This window comes from Grus americana, chromosome 1 (assembly GCF_028858705.1).
Source record: "Grus americana isolate bGruAme1 chromosome 1, bGruAme1.mat, whole genome shotgun sequence".
In the NCBI taxonomy this organism is placed as follows: Eukaryota; Metazoa; Chordata; class Aves; order Gruiformes; family Gruidae; genus Grus; species Grus americana.
The window spans coordinates 50,907,228-50,929,015 of record NC_072852.1 but is presented as its reverse complement, the minus strand read 5'-3'; the positions used below and the strand labels follow the sequence as shown (position 1 = coordinate 50,929,015).

At 39.8% G+C, this 21,788-nt stretch overlaps 1 protein-coding gene across 3 annotated transcripts in view; it reads left to right on the top strand.

Annotated features, from left to right (window-relative positions):
- The window catches only part of EEA1 (early endosome antigen 1), a 77,816-nt gene extending 56,941 nt beyond the window's left edge, over positions 1-20,875 (top strand). For 2 of the 3 annotated variants that reach the window (XM_054826651.1, XM_054826642.1), the window contains 8 exons: positions 254-436; positions 6,627-6,812; positions 7,261-7,392; positions 9,248-9,433; positions 9,724-9,962; positions 11,414-11,534; positions 11,860-11,958; positions 13,014-20,875. In XM_054826651.1, the coding sequence (XP_054682626.1) occupies positions 254-436; positions 6,627-6,812; positions 7,261-7,392; positions 9,248-9,433; positions 9,724-9,962; positions 11,414-11,534; positions 11,860-11,958; positions 13,014-13,136 (1,269 nt within the window). In that variant the 3' untranslated portion in view covers positions 13,137-20,875. Of the gene's footprint in view, positions 1-253; positions 437-6,626; positions 6,813-7,260; positions 7,393-9,247; positions 9,442-9,723; positions 9,963-11,413; positions 11,535-11,859; positions 11,959-13,013 lie in introns of those variants that run through there. The other variant, XM_054826662.1, reaches the window with a different exon arrangement.
- Positions 20,876-21,788: the final 913 nt, after the last annotated feature.

Genomic DNA, 21,788 nt, shown 5'->3' with positions numbered 1-21,788 from the left:
CGGAAGCCTTAGGACTTGGAAACATTACTTAGATTTTTAATGTTTGGTCTTAATGTGTTTCACTTAGTCTTTTGACATGAATTAAATTTAGTTGTTAAATTAGTTACAAAGTATTACTGTAAAATCATAAACATCAGATTACTGAACTGCTATTTCATAAGTGTCTTTGCAGTAGGAAAGCAGTTTATTGAAATAATTAAGCTTACTTTACTCTCTGTAACTTTAATTGAAACTTCCTATGCTTATGTTTCAGGCAGAACTGGAGAATAAACTCCAACAGCAGTCTATTTTGTCAGCACAGGAGCTTAAAGCAGAGAAAGTCAAGCTAACAGACTTACAGAAGACTCATGAAAAACATAAGGAAAACATGGAGAAGCTGCAGCTGGATCTTTATGGGAAAGAGTCTGAGCTGCTGGCAACCAGGCAAGACCTTAAGGTACTTAGTCATTTTAATATCATATGTGACTTAGTAGATTTGTTTATACCCATTTGGAAGACGAAGAAACAGTGCAAGAACTGTATAGGGGGAAAAAAACTTTTCTGCTATATATAGAATTTAGTGTTCAACCCCTTCCCCTGGGACAAAGGACATCCTGAAACTAATTTAAAGCCAAGAGTATTTGCCAGCTTACTTGAACTACCCTTTCATTTGTGCAGCAGAAATCTGAACTGTGGGAGCAAAGTGAAAGATAATTTATTTCCATATTCTTTTAAGAGTTAATTTTTCATGTTGCTTTTTCTTGTTATATATTGTAGCTTTCAACTAATTTAAATAGCATCGCTAATTAGGGCAAAGTCTCTGCCAGCATGTGAGTAACCGCTATCTTCTAGATGATTTAATTAGAATTTTAGTTGTCAATCTTTTCCTATGTCCTTGCACCTTCCACTTCTTCCTGGCTGATGGTAGACTTTCAGAGATGTCAAACTAATAGAAACAGTAGGTTTGGAGACCTGCCTGGAATACAGGTGTCTGAACTTAGTCCTTGAAGTTTTTGCTATTCCTAAGCTGAATTCATCTGATTTGGTATTGGGGTATAGTGCCTTCAAACAGGTATTGCTGAGAGTTGAGTCAGTCAGAAAAGGTGGGGGTTTTGTCCTTTTTTTTCTGCCTCCCTCTTTCATGCCAGTGCTAAGCCAATGCTCCAGTTAGTCCCAGGACATACTGTGCTGCAGAGACTGTCTGTCTACTGGCAAGATGTGGAGCTTTGGCTCTTTTCGCTTCAGATGAATCCCGCTCCAGCTTTGTCTGTGTCTGACACCATTGTTTAAGGCTCTTTTGAATTTTCTGGAGAGAAATTGGCACTTTGGGAGGACAGATCATCTGATCTGTTTTAGATGTCAGATTCCTTTGCTTTGTTACGTATAAAGAGAGGCATTGGTGACTGCTTAGATTTCAGAGCTCCCTTTCACCTATCCCACCACTGTTAAGGTTGTTAAAGGTCTTGTGGCCATTTCAGATGGGCATGTGTGAGCTGTGGAGCCCTAGCCAAACTCCAGGTTCGGGATTATATTAAGAAAAAAAGAAATAGCTCCTTTGCCTATAGGCCATTGGAATTTTATTAATCGTACTCCTCCTCTGTAGCATTAGATTACCTGCCACATTTACCTGCGGGTTACAGAAGCTTTACTTTCAGTGCAGCTTGGTTGAATCTCTGTGTTAGATTGTGAAGAGCTTTGGCATGATTAACAAGCAACGGTGGTTTAAACATACTCTTTCTTACGGTTAGTTACTATAGCACAAGTACCTCTGTGAGTTAATTTCTTGCAATTCATTTAGATCAACGTTTGGTAAGGCAATGACCTGTAAAAGCATTGGATGTGCTCGGTAACTGGGTTTTTTTTGTATTGTTTTCATTTAAGTATCGCTTGTTGCAAAAATAGCTCTGAATAAGTATTATTAAACCAGCTTGATGACCTCTAGTTCCGGCAAGTATAAAATAGGACAGTAGGCATCCTACATGTTTTTAAACCTGAATGGAGATGGTAGCAAGGGAGAGAGGGAACATCCGTGCAAAAAGGTAAAATAAGGTGATGGCAATGGGAAAATGAGATTTTCAAGATGAGCAGCCAGGTAACAATTTATTATGTAAGTCTGCGTAGAGCCCAGAGAGCCTGAGGAAGATTGGGGTCCTCAGTACTGAATTGATGTACCAACTTGGAGGCTGTCTGCTCGATTTAAAAAAAAAAAAAAATTAAAACCCCCATATATTAATTAGGATTACTGTGGTCTGCTTGCCACCACTTTTTTCTGTAAAATGTTGAAGAGGAGCAGATCTTTAATCATGGATGTGCTGCTTCATTGCAATGTTAACCTAAAGAAGCAGTGATAACTTGTCTTAGAAGACTGCAAAGGAAAAATCATGTTCAGAAAGCCTCAGCATGATAACGTTAGTCTTGAGAGCTGAATATCAAAATACCACTCAAGTCAGAAGAGTTTCTCAGTCCATTTCCAAGTCAGTTATCTGGATTATGTTTCGCTTTAGGGGAGTTTATTAAATAAAAGTAGATAATTTGAGGCAGAGCTATGGATTTTGCTTAAAGTTTGGAACTGAAGCTGGTGGGTGGGCTGAGGTTCAGATTGGTCTTAATCTTATTAGTAGGCAGTAGTAGAAGTTTGTAAAACTTGTATGTAAGGTGAGGTTCGGTGTCTTTCAGTGCAGGATTTTTTGTAGCGATACGAACTCCCTGCACAGCTGTGTTGAGTCTGCACTGAAGCCCAGCGTTGTGCAGGACAGGCATCGCCAAGCTGTATCATGAGATCCTACCAATGCTAGGTTTTCTTTAGTTAAAAATATTACAATACAAAGCTTAACTATTCCCACAAGGTGTAGCACCACATTTTTGGTTAGGCCAAGGTTTCAGGCGTGGGGGATATATGAGAAAAGGCCTTATGGCATGCGGGTGATGTGAGTTGGGTGGTAGGTCTGGTTCCTGGGGTGGCAGGAGTTGGGCCGTACCCAGAGCTCCATCTTCTGGCATCTGCTTGGAATGTCACTGCTGGGATCGCTGCCTGGGAGGCTGGGGTGCGAGTGGAAAGGGAGCAAACGCTTCAGTGAAGTTTTGCAGTTGAAGATACAGCATTGCATGAGAGAGATGCGGGCGGTTGCTCTCTCGAGCACTGTCAGCACGGCTGAAGAACGAAAGGCCCACTTATAATCCTGGTTTTTGGTTCAGGGACGGAAAATCTTAGCTATGTAGCTGTAGCCAGATGCAAACTTGGTTAAATGTTCGCAGAGGAAAAGTGAGAAGTGTTGTGATAAATTTGGAAGTGGGAACGTAGTTATAATTTTGTGGATACTATTTGCTGCAAATTTACTGGTTTTTTTTTAAAAATGCACCATCTATAACAGTAACTAAACTCGTACCTTTTTATCTCTGTGACAGGAAAAAGAAATTGGGCAGAATTTGAGTGCTTGTAAAGGCTACAGTTTTTGATAAAAAAGAATATATATAACAAAAAAAGAATACCATTAAATAGATACAAATATATATATGTGTTTATATATAATATATAAATATTTTTATATATACACACTTGCAAAAATATATAACGTGGGGTTTTTTTTGTGGAAAAGGCAATTTTTATATAAAAGAGTTAATAAAAATGCAGAACTGTTATTTTTGCCTTGATTTTGAGTTAGTGCAAACATACTTTTTGTGAATCCTGCTCTCCTGAGCTCTGCCAAGTATCCTTCAGTCTTGGCATTTGTGCTTTTTGTTACCAGTCTTGGTTTCCTCTGTGTTCTCAAAAGAATGTTTCTTTGCCTCCAATATTGGCATCACTGTCAGTGTATCTTCAGTGGATGTTCTGGGACAATATTCATGCTGCCAAACCTCAGGTCTGTAAGTTGAGAGCCTAAATTGCCTACAGTCAGCTTAACCCTTCTTCTTATGAAGCGAAGAGAGATCGGGTTAGCATCTGTGAATAATTTCATGTCTCTCCTTGTGTGCTGGAGTCAGGGAGGGGAGAAGATGGGACACAAAGACTAAAAGGCTCATTTGTGCACCTCAGGCAGAATGAATCCAGGTCCTAACACCCAGCTAGTTCTGCTGCTGGCACTATCATTTGCACTGCAGCAGCCCAAATTGTACTGAATGAGACTGTGATAGCTTCTTATCTTTTTATTTATTGACTTAAACTCTATACTAGTCATCCTAAGATTTGTTTTTATTTACAAAAATAACTACAGATTGCTCTTTAGGATGGCAAACAAAACTGAATGCATGGAAAAGGTACATATAGAACAAAAGAAAGCAATCTGATGATTGGGGGTATCTTGTTGGGAGAACACCTATCATGTTCTGGGAGCAAGTGCAAAACTGAATGGTAATTAAATAAGGTAAATGGCATCCTATGTTTTGAGAGGTGATTTTATGTTAACGATGTCAGCTCCACAGCAGTCCAAAAGAATCAGGCTGAATTACAGTCTCAGTGGAGACTAAGCCAGGAGCAAGGATAATAACAGGAACACTTAACCATGTGCCAGAAGATTTCTGCTCATTTTGGAAGGGTGCTGCGAGGGACTTTTGAGCAAAGCAGAAAAAAAGGCATAAATAGATAGAAGGTACATTTACTGTTAAAATTACATTGAATGGTTTCCTAATTAAGGTAGGTAACATTGTTATTAATCACAGCACAATTGAGAGGCATTTGTAAGCTATAGTATGCTAAATTGTATGCAAAATTCCAAGTCTCTTATGTTAGAAACTACTGAATTATGGAAACATTTGTGCATAATACAGTGCAGAGTACACTGAATACTGGCTCTCTTTAAAAGAACATTTACATTGTCTTAGCCTAGTTTTAGACACAATGAAATAACCTGTCCAGTGTAGATGCGTGGGGGCAGAGGGGGGGAGGCATTGAGAGAGGAATATCCCCTAGGTGAGGCTTTTAATTTGGATGTCACTATCTACTTTGTAGCCAGATTTCAACATCCTGTGCTAACAAATTGAGTGTACCCACATTTCTTCTACTGGAAATTCATTTGAGTAAAAGCTGTGTCTTCATTAAGCTTCTTTCTAAAACTGCAGACACTACTGGGTTTTCCTGTGAAGATGTTCTGTGAGGATGCTACACTTCCCATCCTTTCTCATTGTTAGGGAAAAATGATACGACACTGCCCACAGTGGAGCAGAGAGGGATAATTTTGCTTTCTGAAAGACCCACCTTGCTGCAAGCTTGAAATTGCAAATGTACCTCCTGTTTTGCTTAAAACGTTTTCTGTGTTAACACCTTGTGACATGTTAAGTAGTAAACTGTAATAGCTCAGAAAGCAAATCAAATAATTTGGCTGCAAATTAATTTTAAAAGCCAGTGTGAGCTTTTTGAGAGCCACTGGGGTAGCTGAAAATGCTATTGAATCAGCAGTGTTCTGTCATTGGTGTTTCAAACTGAGTCTGACTCTACAGGCAAAACACTTTACACATTATGAGGAAGGGCAAGGAGGCATCAGAAATCAATTTGTTTTTAAACCAACAGGAGAGCTGCTAAAGCATATGCCTAATTAAATGAAGTCAAAGTTGTGCTTTTATTGATCAATAGCCTTCAACAAGAGGTTTGATAAGGATTTAAGCAAGAGTCTCAAAAAGAATTTAGTTTAGCTTGAAAGAATTTAAATCCTTCCTGGCGCACTGAGGGTAATAAATTTATCAGTAATAATAAATCTCCTCACCTCACATTCTGTATCTTAGCATCAAAATTTTCCATAAAATACCAATATTTTGGCTTAGTGGAGGATGAGTTTGGTATTTTTCTTTCTCATTGGTTCTTTGTGAAAGAACATGCTTCTACGTGGAGCTAGTCCTTGCCTAAGCTGAAGGCTTTAAGAAAAATAACCCCCAGAATACTAACTTAAGAAGAACTCCAAAGTTTGACTTTGCTGTGAGCAAATAGAATGAGACTTGGGTGCAAGTTTTAGGTTGTTTCTTGGATTTTTGAGACCTGTTCTAGAGACATAAATCCAAGTTCTTTTTCTAGGTAATGGGGGGAGTTGGAGGCAATTTAAAATATAATCTGTAGTAGATTTTGAATGGAAGTTTAAATTTTGTGTTTAAAATGCTGATGCAGCTGAAACAGTGAAATGTTTTGTCCTGGTATTAGTAATTTTGGGTTGTACATTTCATTTTAGGATTTTCAAATATTTCATGACTGTCCTAGCACTAGCTTCATTGAGTCATCGGTAAAAACCAGCATTGAATGACATTTGAAATCTTCACAGTATAACTTCACTGCCTCTTAAGTAACAGCTCTCTGGAGTTACGGAGCAGTTGATTTGCCCAGAGAATAAAATAAATTTGTGTGAGCAAATTCAAGTTCATTCTCTTTTCATCAGTCACCTTTCATTCTCTGTCCTTTAGTATGTTTTCACCTTATCTCTGTGGCAGGATGCAAGCTGGAATATGTACAGTAAGGTATTGCTGCTGGAAATAGTACTGGAGTAGTTTCTTTTTACTTAGCGTAACCTCGTAACCTGGAAGTTTCTGTAACTATGCTTTGTCAACATTTGAAGCTAAATGTTGCATGCTAGATAACAGTTTTTCCATGTGGAAAATGTTTAAGTGATTGTTGAGTATCTGAAGCTCTTACACTGACAGATAATTTGCAGAGCTCTCTTTGTAATTAGTCCACAGAGGAAAAACTTGCTCTAGCTCAAGAAGAATTAGTTTCCAGCAGAAATCGAATTGCTAGCAATAATCAGCAGATTCAGGAACTGAAGAAAGCAAAGGCTACACTGGAGCAGGATGCATCAAAGAAGGAGCAGCAACTGGGTGAGAAGACCAAAATGTTACAGGATCTTCAGAATGACAGGGTAAGTGCCTCTGTCTTTTGAAATCTTCACACAGGTGCATCCACCCTACACAGGCACCTGTTATTAATTTCTGTTACATCTCTAACCAAGGAGTATTTTAGGGGCATAGCACTGTTTTAGTGTATAGCAATGGCAGTTTTACTGAACCTCTGGTGCGAAGACTTTTAACAGACAGTGGAAATGAATTTGGTTTGAAATAGGCTGTTAATTTGTTCTAGCTAGAAAAACATTATTAGTTTAAAATCCAAAACTGCAAACATGCTGCTTATTTTTTGCACTATGAATTGTAGATAGAGATATGTCACAGTTGTTTCTGCTTAAATACAAAGCCTCCAAGTAGGTTTTGGGCTCTGGATGGTTTTTTGTTTGGCTGGTTGTTTGGGGTTTTTTTTTTATATTGTGAACTTGGAAGAAGTAACTTCTCTAGCACTTTTTATTTCTCTTCAAGATTTTGAAAGACAAAGACTTGGCTAATGAAAAATGTAAAACAACAGAGCTCCAAGAAATAAGGAATAGACTTGAAAAAGAAAGTGCTAAGTTGAGTGAAGAGCTTAGAGCCTGCAAGCAAGAATTCGAGAAGGTATATTGAGACAAACTAGTCTTCCTTTGGTTGGTTGTCTGATAAGAAACACTTGACTACTCAGTAGATGTTATCTGGAATGGCTTTGCAAAGATGGTTGCTGTAAATATTGGTATTACAGGTAAGGGAAGCAAAACACAGATTTCGTTGAGGTTCCTGAGCAATGCTGACTTGATTAGTGATAATCGTGGAGTGCGGGTGCCCAGTATTCTTGGCCAGGTGGACCACATAACTTGTCTTATCTTCAAGAAGGGTTGTATACCCTAGCTTTTTTTCTGTTTCACTGTGCATATCCTTGTTTGACTATTCTGAAGTGCAGAAAGATGTCCAAAAGTGTCATGAATGTGAAGTTTCCCAGATATTCTAGGCACATCTGGTACTTCTCAGGATGTGTGGTAGAGCTGAAAGTCTCTTGATGTGCTGTGGTTTCTAAAATGTCTTAAAAAGTCACACTCAGGGAAGAAACAATGTCAGGAGTCTCGTAAAAGACTAACTCTCTTCCAAAATCATAACAATCAAATGAGGTCTCTAAAGGGTAAAAGTTTGGAGGCTTCAATTAAATAATTTTTAGTCTTCAGTAAAACAAACTATTTCCCACCACATTCTACGTATTTAAATTTTTTAGTCTCTAACTAAATTTTAGTTTGCTTTACTAGAAGCAAACACTTCTAAAAGGCTGTAGTTCATGTTTTCTGTATTATACTATAAGGAGTTATATTTGCATCTGCTAAGCACACAGTTTTTAAGTTGCTACACAAGTATAAATGAAGGTACAGTCCCTATATGCTAATAAAAGAAAGTAATGTATCTTATTTCAGATGTTCTTTTGTTCTTCACTCTTTAGAAAATGGTGTCTTATTTTTAGATAGAAGCCTGTACTTTGTTTCTGTCAAGCAATCTATGGCCAATACTTTCTTGGATTTCAGGGAAAGGTTGTTATCATTCTCATCATTCCTGAAATCTCTATTCTACAGAAGAAAATTTATAAAGATGCATAGAAAATATGTGCACACCAATGGCAGCTTAATATTCACCTCTCGATCTCCATACAAGCAATCAGACTAAACCAGAAATTGTCTTCTAAAGGCATAAACTCTGTTTCCCATCTCCTACCAGGGAATAGATAGATATGCATCTACAAGGCATCCCCCTGTCCTCAGGATATGTTCTCTTGCTGCCTTTGGTTTGGTTTTAATTTGTGATGGAAATTTTGATTTATGGAAAACTGGCAACCCCTATTAGTCTGTTAGTAACTGCATGCTTAGTTGTGTAATTTTAAGGAAAATGATTTCTGTAAATTTAACTAACTGTTCTACTTCAAGATTTTTTTCTGTTTTATTACAGAAGACCAAGTAAAACTAATATTTAAAACTAAATGTATCATCCTACTTGCTTAAAACACGGGGTAATTATTTATACATTTAAGACTAATAGAAACTAGCTTTCTTCCATCAGTGTTTGGTTTTTACATTGTCATTACAAAGCTTTGAACCTAATTATTGCAACCAGATTACAATGTGAAGTAAATTTTAGAACAGACTGTAAAAAAAAATGACAATGGATGTAACTTTTCAAAGAACTGTAGAAAATCATCCAACAGAGCTTTCACTACTTTAATAGAAACATACATTAAATTTATTTTTAAAATTGAATGTTGTTCGTAGTATAGGTATAAGTTTAAAATCTTTGATCATGAAAATCACTGATACTTTCAGCTATAAAATCATCCTTTCTTCCAGTGATAAAACTAAAATTATTGCTGTCCTCCCCTTGGAAAGAATTTTAGTAGTTTTGAAATTAAATCATTTACACTTTCAATGTTGCTACTTTAACTTTGAGCTCTGTCTCCTAACAGGAGGTGGGAAATCTCAAGGATGCAAAACAGCTACTGATTCAACAGAAATTAGAGCTGCAGGGCAAAATAGAGAATATGAATTCAGCTCTGGAACAGGAAAAAAAAACCCATCAAGCTGTCAAAGATCAGTTGAAAAAGAGAGAAGAAGAGCTGAAGAAAGAATGTGCTGAAATTGAAGCTAAACTGGTTAGTATGTTAGAGAGTGTAAGACTTGTTTTGTGAACATGCCTTTGGATTCTTTCAGGGACAGAGAGGAAGCAAAGAGTTGACATTAGTTTTACATTACATTAATTTTTAAAAGACAAGGTCAGAAATCTTTGAGGCATTTAATGGTATAGGAAAGTTCAGTGGGATGACAGCCTTGTAAATAGGGTTTGTTGATTCTAGGACAGTAAGATTCTTTCCCTCAATTAAATCTAGGCAATAGGGAAAGAATACTTGGAAGGTTGTTTTTCATTGTTCCATTGTTTTCTTAGCACACAGAGAAAAAAGAGAAAGAAGAAGAAAACCGGAAACATGAGGAAAAGGAGACCAAGCTCACCATGCAGGTCACAGCTCTGAATGAAAATCTGGCTACCATGAAGAAAGAGTGGCAAAGCAGTCAGAGGCGAGTGAGTGAGCTGGAGAAACAGACGGACGATTTACGTGGGGACATTGCTGTCTTGGAAGCAACAGTGCAGAATAATCAGGATGAGAGAAGGGCGTTGCTGGAGAGGTAAGCTGTGGTCCTGACCATGTGGAAGCGTAGTTTGGGAAATGGATAGCCTCACACTGAAAACTTGTTTCAGTTGTTTAAATCCGTGTTTGTTCTTACTGCCTGGGCTGTGGGTGTGGTTTCCAGAATGCAACCTTCTGTCATCCCTGTGAAAGCACCCCAAGCGGTGTTGGGAACAAACTGTGCTCTCTGTGGGCTTTGACAGGATGACCATTTGTAGAAAATCAGGCAGGCTTATCAGGACCTTACTTATCACCAAAGTCACAGCTCTATGCTTGTACTTGAAGATTTATGCCTGTCTGTTAAGAGCCTTTTAAATCCATTTTGGGCTCCTCTGAACTTTGAGGTAAGTTGTGGCTTCTCATCTCATCTGTTGTATGAATGTTGCAAGGCCTGGCACAGGGAACTTCTCTTACGTGAGTTAACTACCCTTCTCCATCACTCTGAGGCTCCCTTGCCTTGACTCAATCAGAGTAGATGCATTGGTCATCCAGAAGCCTGGAAGAGACTCCTTAGTGCCTGCAGTAACAGAGAACTTGCTTAGGGACTTCTAGGTATGCCCACTGCTTGATGTTAGGAGATCGAACATGTAATTGGATTAGATAGGCTAAGGTTCACACAAGAGGCATTTTCTTCCTCCAGAAAACCTACTGTCATCTTTCCTCAGTTCTACTATTGTCTCTACAATATATTTAAGACTTAGGTAAGCAGAGCGCCTTTCCTTCAGGCAGCGGGAGACATGCAAGGCAGTGGGAATTACCTGAAAGCAGCCATTACAAGGGTAGAAGAAACACCTGTGAGACAGGAAACTTTCTTCATCCTTATTTCCTGACACGTTTGGAGAAGGCAGAATGGAAAACTTTTTCTGATACTATCAAGCTTGCTGATTTGCGTTTTGAGCAGTAGACCTTGGGAAAGGATGGGATCAATTCAAATGAGATCCTCTCTCTTTGGCAATCCCTTGCCATACTGTGCTGAGCTCATCCAGTAGCCATTTCCAGCTTGGCAGAAAAACACACTTTGAAGTTTGGCTTCCAACAGTTAACTGAATTTCAGCTGATGTGAGCTGGCCTTGCTAAAAGGAAAAGGTTCTTTTCTGCTCTGTTGCCTGGCCTGATCTGCTGCAGCTGGTTTGTGAGAGTGTCCCGTTGCGCAGGGGTAGTTATTGGAGCTTGCTGTTGATGGACTGCATTCAGTACTGTCCCTGGGTTTGGGAGTAACTCCAGGTATTAATAAGCCACAGATATTTGGGAGTGATGGCAGATAATCTTAAACTGATTGTTACAACAGAACATTTTTCCAGTCAGGGCATCCAAGAACTTTTCACAGTTCACAGCAAGGGTATTTTTGGCTGAATTTTATGGGAGTAACTTCTCAGTCATGACAATCTGCCCAAAGGAGGCAGTGTACATTGCCGCATATGCTTTGAGCTGACTATTATTTTTCCTCAGGTGTATAAAAAGTGAGGGAGAAATTGAAAAGCTTCAAGCCAAACTTGTAGAAATGAAGAAAAAGCTGGACAACACTACTGCTGCAATGCAGGAACTTGGCCGAGAAAACCAGTCATTACAGGTATAAATTGATTTGAAGCAATTAAACCTGTTGATTCTCTGTGTGGGAACTTAGGAGAATTTCAAGTTTGTGTCAGATTGGTGGTGGGTTACCTTTCCAGAGCGGTTAAGATGTTATGAGGGCCATATTGCTGTGTGTGAGTTCTTAAATCTGCTCATAGTTTTGAAACTTGGAAGATTTTCTCTCAAATATAAGCTCTCAGTATCATGGCAGAACTGGTGCTTTTGTACCGCATTGGATAGTGTGTGCAGTGAAAATAGAGGGAATTAGTAGGAATTAGACATGAATTTTTGAAAAAATGTTTTTTTTAATACCTTCTATGTAGATCAAACACACCCAAGCTCTCAACAGGAAGTGGGCAGAAGACAATGAGGTACAGAATTGCATGGCCTGTGGAAAAGGCTTTTCAGTGACAGTGAGAAGGGTAGGTGTGTTTTACTGTGTGTCTATGGGTATTTTCTTTTTCTATTGTTTTGCAAACTCTTAGATGGGATACAAACTTCAGAAAATGGCCTTAACAGTGCTGTGATACTCAGGATATCTCAGAATGCAGTTATTGCATGCAGTGCCTTAAATATAAAAAATAAAGTTTGTGGAGGCTTATTTTATTCATGATTCGTTTGCCATTTTAACAGCATCAGTTTATAAACAGTGTTAAAATAGTTCAATCCCCTAAGTAAGCAAGCAGAATTACACTGTTGGAAGGGTATTTACAGTGAACTTATTTATAAGCAATCTGAACTGGATTCACAGGTATAAAAGGAATGTAAATTTGCTGAAATTAGATATATGTGGAAATATGAGGCATCAACATGATCCGATGCTTTGTGACTTAATTTCTAAACACTGGCTGGACATGGAACAGAGGAAACAACTGGATGGGTTTTAGGTCTGTAGTCAGACCTTCTTTGTAAAAACAGCTGTGGTCAGCTAAGATGTTAGCATCCTTCAATTGGCAGGGTCTGCCCTTCATCCAGAGATTACCATCCCTCCAACAAGTGACTTGGCAATGAAGTAGATGAAGGATATTCATGAGGTTAATTTTGCAGTGCTTCCTGATTTGGTTTTAGGTGGCTCTCCCTGTCCTGCATTATTCATAGTGATTTGCTTTGGTTAGTCTTTGAACAAAGGCTGCTGGATCCTTTGATTCAAGGGTACTTCTCATGTGAAAGCAGGTCGTTCCATGTAAGAACAACATGTTTTATGTGACCAAAACAAGTTCAAGAGGAGGATGAACCTCAACCAGTTCACTTCCAAAACTGGTATGGTCTCCTGACTCAGTGAAGTGCTTCTGAATATTTTATTCCTATACCTTTTAGAAAGGATTTAGTCCTATGCCCTTCTGTGTGCTGTGTAACTACTGTTTAAAGATTCAAACTAACTTGAACCACGAGAGTTGACTTGACAAGATAATGATCTCTACTAGTGATTGATTCCCTGTCACTGATGTTCAGCACGTATATTTCTTCTCTTTCACAGCACCACTGCAGACAGTGTGGAAATATCTTCTGTGCTGAGTGCTCAGCAAAGAATGCCTTAACTCCTTCCTCTAAGAAGCCTGTCCGAGTCTGTGATACTTGCTTTAATGACTTGCAAGGATGACTGGCTATCGTGAGTGACAGAGAAATGTTACACTAAAATCTATAATTTCTGTCGATGCACTTCGTTCAGCACTCAGACTACTATTCAGTTTGGACAATGATTGTAACACTTGGCAAAATTTAGTATATTTTAAAATGTTTATTGATACCAAGTAAAACTATTGTATTTTTTGTGAGACATGGGCTCAGATCATCCATATAGCTTATTGCCATTTATCCTGGAAAGAGCTTCTATGTCTAGATTAGAAATATCCAGTTATTTGTAAATAAAGTTTAAACAGAGGAGTAACAATGTATTTTTTTATCTTTTATTTTTTTGTTCAAGAGAAACAGCGTTTATGTGATATTGCAGTTTATTCTTGTTTCCTTCAAAGAAAAAGGAAGATGCAAAAACTTGTGAGGATTTTATGTATCAAATATTGCTGTAAAAGCGTAAATGATTGTTGCATTTGATTGCATATCTGATGTTCTTTATAACCCCTTGTGATTTTGTTTTCTTTCTATCACTGGTTCTTGGACTTTTCTCTCTAAAGTTCGAACTCCACAGTGAGGGTAACGGCTGCACTTGACTCAACTCAGTTTTATTTGCCCACTTAGAACTTGTAGTATCAGCACCCAAGCCCTTATCCAGCTACAGCGCTTGGATGCTGGAACATCTTTACGCATACTGTATTGCGTAGATTGTGTGTATTGCGTAGATTGTGTGTGTGTGTGTGTCTGAGTATGTGTGAACAAGTGATGAGACAAAGTTTAGCTGGCATTGTAGGAATATTACACGGTACATTACAGTATTCCATCCCATATTGATTGATTTCACTTTTACATATTTGGTGGATGGATTTTAATATTCCAGAAGTCCTTATATGTGGGTTTTAAAAGGCAAACAATACTGGTAGTAGCCCGTAGCGCATCTCTCCCCCTGCCCATACCCTGGAAGCCCTGAGAGGCCCTTGTGGTTCTAAGAGACATCCAGACCTTCCACACCAAGTACCCTATGAGAAAAAGTCTTTTTTGAGACTGCTGCAGTTTATCTGACCTTTTCTTCTCTCCCTTCCCTCAGCTTTTGGTGGAAGAAGCTGAACTCCTGCTATACCTAACAAACCTCAGTTTTCCTTTGCTCTTTCTGACCCCCATTACAGGGGGGTCTTAAATGTTATGTTAATCATGATTTAGTCTGCTCAGAACAGTGCTGTGAATCTCCTGCTACTGGCTTAGTTATAAGACAAACAGCTCTAAATAAGAGGCCAATGTCTTTAGATATTTATTCATACTTTCTTTTCTGTCCTTGCAACAGAGGTTTCTTGTAGAGTTTATGTAGGCTCCAGACTTCTTTTTTGTTGTTTTATTTACACCTGTTTGTTCTTGCCTGCCTGTCTCTAACTGTTCTTCCCTTTGTATCTGGTATTTCAAAATCATTAAGGTTATTTCTTCTGAGTGCGGGTTATGCCTTCCAATATTTAGGGACCCTTTGTGTTAAATATACCCTAATAAATTCCCCACCTTGAGCCCTTCTGTGTCTTACAAAATTGTACCAGCTGTTCAGAGAAAAGGACTGTGTCCTGAATTTCTCTACTTTTTGCCCGAGGTAAGCAATCAAATTCTGTCATAATGATGGAAGCTTAGCCATCGTTAGGCAGGTTCGTTTGCTTTTATCTATTGACAGCTCTATATGTGAATGAAGAAGTCTCTTTTATGAAAAATGTCTAGTCCTGATTAGCTCTGAAGTGAAAAAACTTCTTAATACCTCTTCTCCAGAACTAGTGATTTATATGTTTCATATCCCTTCTTAGCTTACCTGTCTAGTTCTACATTTGCAGCCTCAAGGAGTCTTCCTCAAGGAGTTTTCTTAAATTCTTATTTCCCAAAAGCCAGCTGAATTATGTAACTGGTTCTTCTTGTAAAAGAGTTTTGGGGTACAACTGTGGTTTATGTGAAATACTGACCTGCTTTTCTGGTTCGAACTTGAGAGTTACTTGCTCAAAAGAAACAATTGCTGCAACAATTCTGTATGAGCAGAGCCTCTGGACTCACTGTTTCTCCTTCTCAGTGTAACTGTTTGGCATAAGAATCTTTTGAATAGAAGATATGAACAGAATCTCTGCCTCTGCAAGTCTTTTTTCTGCTTATTTATTGAGAAAATCTGAAGAGTTTGCTTTCGAGCCTTTCTTTGTCTGACACATGACTTCAGAAATGTGGGAAAGGTAGAGATGTGACAGTTGTGCTCCAGCCTAGATACGCTCTGCCCTGTTGTGTGACGCATGGAGCCTCCTGCTGCTCTCAGGGTGAAGGACGACCATGTGGAGCAGAAGGGATTTTGAGAGGGAAGAGAGAAGCTTCCCGTGAGTGCATGAGACAAAACACATTAGGCAGAGGAAGATGGAAATCTCTCGGGGAACCAGGGAAATGGTTAAAAAACTCACTTGTGTTCAGGCTTTTTGCTTTTGAATGGGAATGTGTGAAGGCTGGGGAGAGCGCTCTGCAGTAAAGAGGAAGTGGTAGAAGCTCTAGTAGGGTTATTCTTCATTCAGCCTTTTGGAACGCCTTTGTGTAAAGACAAGCAGAGTCACCTCACTCCACTGGCTGCTGAAGCAGTGCGGTTCGTTGCCTGCAGATTAAGCCTTGGCCTGGAGTTCCTTCAGGGGCAAAACCAGCTTGATTTCTGAAGGTTGCTTTTTGCTGACCAATTTATATGACCAGCTTCTTGAGGGGATGGAAATGCTTTATAAATACATATTTTTAGAAAGAGGGGTTGTTAAAATCTGGAGGAACGGTGCTGGGTTAGAAGCTTTTATGCTTGAGCTTTAAGTCTGCAGCAATAGATCAGGATTTCTACAGCTTTTCACTGGAGTAAATTTATGACTCCATTGCTAAATCTTATGCTCCTTCTTTTATGCTGGTCTGTATTTGTTGGCAAGTGTTGAGTGGCGTTCCTCAGCGGTCGGTACTGGGACCGGCACTGTTTAACATCTTTGTTGGCGACATGGACAGCAGGATCGAGTGCACCCTCAGCAAGTTTGCCGACGACACCAAGCCGTGTGGTGTAGTCAACACACTGGAGGGAAGGGATGCCATCCAGAGGGACCTTGACAGGCTGGAGAGGTGGGCCTGTGCAAACCACATGAAGTTCAAGAAGGCCAAGTGCAAGGTCCTGCACGTGGGTCGGCGCAATCCCAAGCACAACTATAGACTGGGCAGAGAATAGATTGAAAGCAGCCCTGAGGAGAAGGACTTGGGGGTGTTGATTGAGGAGAAGCTCAACATGAGCCAGCAGTGTGCGCTTGCAGCCCAGAAAGCCAACCGTAATCCTGGGCTGCATCAAAAGAAGCGTGACCAGCAGGTCGAGGGAGGGGATCCTGCCCCTCTGCTCTGCTCTTGTGAGACCCCACCTGGAGTACTGCATCCAGCTCTGGGGGCCCCAGTACAGGAGAGACATGGAGCTGTTGGAGCGAGTCCAGAGGAGGGCCACAAAGCTGATCAGAGGGCTGGAGAATCTCTCCTATGAAGACAGGCTGAGAGAGTTGGGGTTGTTCAGCCTGGAGAAAAGAAGGCTCTGGGGAGATCCAATTGCGGCTTAGCAGTATCTAAAGGGGCCTACAGGAAAGCTGGTGAGGGACTGTTTATCAGGGAGTGTAGTGACAGGACAAGGGGTAATGGGTTTAAGCTGAAGGAGGATAGATTTAGATTAGATGTTAGAAAGAAATTCTTTACTGTGTGAGGGTGGTGAGGCACTGGAACGGGTTGCCCAGAGAGGTTGTGGAGGCCCCCTCCCTGGAAGTGTTTAAGACCAGGTTGGATGAGGCTTTGGGCAACGTGGTCTAGTGGAGGGTGTCCCTGCCCACAGCAAGGGGGTTGGAACTAGATTATCTTTGAGGTCCTTTCCAACCCAAACCATTCTATGATTCTATGATAAGTTGATGGTATAATAGACCCTATAATGCTCTCGGCCTCACTGCCAGGTTGGAAGTTGTGCTTAAGCTTAGTAAAATGACCTATGAGAGACATAATAAGGGAAACTGGAAAGTGAAAAGCTTTGTATTTACAAATCTGCTTGCAGAGTCTGATTGTTTTGATGGGCATATTGTCAGTAGGAATGTGTGGGTTTTGTTGCACTGCTTTAAAATATAAATAATAGGAAAACCTAGTAAAAAAAACCTGGTAACTTTTACCACACTGAGTTAAAGGATTCCAGGCCAAATAGTTTAATGCACAGATTTTTCAGACTACAAACACAGGAACAGAAGGAAACACTAATAAAATGGGAGACTCGAGCCTCGGAACCAGAGGATGCACAAGTGATGTGTTTTAACAGCCTCTAGCAAGAACCAGATTGCTCTGATTCACTGAGGAGAGGCTGTTACGGAGCAAGAGGTGGAAACAATGGTAAAACCGGTGCTTGAAGCGGTGGATGTGTGGGATCCTCAAGCTGCCTTTGATTTCTAGCCATTACCATGGCATCAGGAATGGGACACTGAAGTGTGGGGTTTGTTCCTGAAACTGTCCCCTCTGCAGGACACTCCATCCACATTCGGAATCGCTAGGGGAGCAGAATATGAAAGACCAGCTGCTACGTGGGCTGAGACAAACTACAGAAAAGTGTAAAGTATAGTCTTTTTAAGGGTGGGGAGAGGTTCTTTAATATCTTGGAGACATCACCTCTCTTCCCAGTCAAAGAGCCACAGTCCATTGGGTCATAGCCTCCAAAATGCCAAATCCTACTGTTCTACTCTGGCCTCACGTCAGCGATACAAACTTCATACTTCTGTCATGCAACCCCTCTGGAGGCAGGTAGCGTTGCAGAAGTCAGTGGCAGGCTTTTGATCTTAGCTGGCTCTGCTTCACTGTTACTTATTTCTTCTCTCCATGTATTCCTTCCCTCCACTAATCTTCCCCTTTCTGCAAAGGTTGAGCAAAGAGCATAAAATTAATGAGTCACAGTAGGAAACGTTGCTGTCTGCAAATGGAGAGGCAAAAGGAATTTTCTACTGCAGCTTCCAACAGAGGCAAGAGGTTTAGAGGGATCTCGTTTTTCAGCTGGCTTCGCTCTCTGGCACAAGAGTCCGAGGCTCCTAGGGTACAGTGTGGGTTTTTTCCTCTGTTTTTGGAAGGTTTCAAGTAACCAAGTTGCAATGGAGTGCTGAGCGCTAGGTACACAAGAACAATGAATAACTATTTTTGTTGGTTTTGGGACAATTATTAGGATTATTTGTGAATCCTCACTGGAAAAGCTTTCTTAGTGAAGCAAGAAGGGATTGGGGAGCAGAAGCATGAAGTAACCTTGCTATGTTTGTATTACATTAGCAAGAACAATTGAGTCTCTCGTGCTAGATTTAAGAGAAGTGACATCCCCAAAGGAGGGACCTGGAAAACTCAAGTGCTTTTCCGGATTGTAAAATGTCAGTTAAATGCAAAGTGGGAACAAATGCTTTTTGCAAAACTTAAAAAAAAAATTATGACCAGTACTCAGCGGCAGAGAGAAAACTGCTGGAGCTTAAGTTCAAACAGAATATAAACTATGCCAAGAAGAATGATACTATGGTTTGAATATGTTGAAACTGATAAATTACTCCTCCAACTACCACCCCTCCCACTCTCTCATTCTTGGAGGACTAGGAAACAACACTGTCATTTGCACTATGCACTTTTTGCTGTCTAACTGAATATAATCTACAGTAGGTGGAATGGCATCGTTGGCATTGCATGTGTAAGCTGTAATCAATAGACAGAAGGTTTATTTTCAGCTGGACTTTTCACTGTATTACATTTGGTCCCTTGCTAAGTAAGGAGAATTGCACTCATAGTTCTGTCGTACCAAAAATGCCATCATTCTCGGAGAACACATGTAACAACAAAAAACATGTAGTCATGCACACATTGTCTTTGTAGAGCTTAATTTTAAGATTACAGAATGAGAAAACATGAATTTTATGTATTTTCAGGAGTCTTGCCAGTTATCCAGTTCTTAATTTTTGAAGTCTTGACCTCAGCACCCCTTCTAGTATAAGTTTAAAATTACTGTCCAACCACAGCCTCTCCAAAAGCACTAAGTGGTGTACTTTTCAAAACCAGCAATAATTGGATAGTAAAGTCCCTCCACAGAAACTCAGTTGGGTGGGTTTGGTTGGTTGGTTGGTTTTTTTAAGGGGCACTGAATAAAGAGGTTTGCATCTATAGAGAGAACATTAGATGCCACTTAAGATCACAATAATGAAGAGGATAGGTACTAGTTACTGTAATAAACTCTACCTTTTGTCTGTAGCTCACCACGTACTATGCACTCGCTGTGCGGCAGATACAGGAGTATCTGCTCATTTGAAGATTACTGAAGCCCTGCTAACCCTTTTGGATCAATGTTACTATGAAAGCAGAAGCCTGGTAGGCATGTTTTCCAGTTTTTCTTTCCCCTGTGACCTAAACTGAAAACAAATTCATCTGTATTTCCTGCCTTTTTTGGGTAAAGAGGGCTGGGAAAGAGGGTTCATCGTTACATGTCAACAGGCCAGTGCTGGCAGGTCCAGGCTCCTGCTGTTGGCTTTATGGCAAAGTACTCTGTCGTATCACACGAAAGCTTGATTCCTGGCACAAAAGGGATGTTTAAAAGAATGTCTCGCTGGGTTAGCAAATACCAGAACTTTTTATAGTAATGCGTCCAAAATGCTGCTTGTATAGGATTTGTCACTTTTGTAAGAAAAGGGAAAAAAAAAAAAAATCACCAAAAAAATAATCATAACCCCCCCACCATTTGATGCCATTACATAAGATTTCGTTTAAACTACCTCTCAGCGTGAAATTCAATTTAAGGTTTGCTCACTGTCATGTTATGTAAAAGTTATCATGAATGCCAAAATTGCAAGTTTATCACCAAAAAGGAAAAAAAGTCCTTTTTTTTATGTGTTTGAAAGTATCCAGTAGTTTCAAGTTATCGTAAACTCTGTTGTATTCTTTTAACTTCTGTAGTTTCAATCTTGCAAACTCTAGCTGCTGGACAGGAAATAAATCATAACCAGAAGCTTTCATAATCACGGTCTGCTGGGTAAAAACAATTTTGTATGCAGCTTTGTCATTTGGCTATAGATAGGCTCATTCACCAAATGTACCATTAATTTAGTCTATTTTTTCTTCAGTACTCGAGATGTGAACTTGATGAATGGTATTCTGTAATGGGTGCGTGCCACAAATCACATTGTCTTGTTTGCCTCTTTTTGGGATTTTAATGCTCAGTTTATTATTGCAGATGTGAATATTGCTCATGCAACCTAATTTCTGTATAATTGTATAAAATATAAATGGAAAAAGTTTTAAGTTCTTACCCAGTATCTAGAGGTAATGTATTATACTAGTCTTTTGTTGCAGTTTTACCTACAGAGTACTGCAGTTCTTTTAAACTGGATTATACCATCTTGGTAGGTGTAGATAGATGATTTTTTTTTTTTTTGCATGAGTGTGTTTCAGTTTTGTTTCTTTTTAATTGAAGTTTGATTCTCTTAAGTTCTGTTTTCAGTGTTTGTGTTTACTATTTGTGATCATGTAGTTGTGCCTTACATTGTGAAAGAATTTAGTCCAGCGTGCACTGTAATTCCTAAACTCTGCGACTTGGAAGGTGGCTGTCGATTTGGATGAGAAAATGACACCATGCATACACCGTTCTGTATAAACAACGATGAAATGTTATTGAAATGTCATTTTTGTTTTCTAACCTGTTAAAGGAATGATTAACGACAATAAAAAAATAAATTAGACCTTTCTAATAGACCAGTTCTGTCATTCAAAACTACCTTGCCCCACTTCAGACGGCAAAGCTACTTTGAAATGGGGGATATATCATTTTACAAATGAACTGTTGGAAGCCACGCATCTGAGAACAAGCTAAATGCTCCAGTTTCTTAGACCTGTGGGGAGCTGCAACAGAAGCTTCCACATTCCTGAGGCGGCAATGATAATGACCGTTTTTCAACTCTGTTTTTTCACAAGTGAAATTCAAAATAATTTTTCCATTCCCAATAACTGCGGAAGGCTGCTGGGTGTCTCATGTTCAATTAAAGCCCTTCTTTTCACTGGCGGTGTTCAGGCATTGCATTCAGTGCAGTCGAACAAATGGCATAACTGGAAGACTTGGAAGTAGCACTTGTTTAATTTTTTAGGCTAATGAAGGTCTCAGTTGTGAGATGGAAACCTCTTTCAGGGTGGAACTGTGTTGCAGAGAGAAGCCAGATGATTAATGTGTGTGAGAGCAGCCCCATGACAAAGGCACTATTGAACTGCGGGGACATTCACAATGTTTAGCTATTGAAGCAGATCTTCCATGGGACACTGTAGACAGTGGAGGAGGACGGAGAGAAGAGATCTCCTGAAAGGCAGTTGAAGTTGGGAAGTTAGTTTCTGCCTCGACTGCTTTCTGAGGCGACTTTCTCTCCAGACCACAGAAGTGCCTGTTGAGCTTACGTCTCCCTGAAGACAGTGTGTGTGTGAATACTTCCTAGCCCTGGGGTGTCCTCCTTGGAGATGTGCTGGCCTCCTGGAAGTACTGAATCTCTGGGACTGCTTAGTTGTTTGGTAAACTGAGCAGACATGCCTGAAGGTCATTTTGGCAAAAAATATACAGAGGAGTAAAACACCCCCTCCCTTCTGCTGGTGCCCAAAGCCCAGAGCTTAGTCT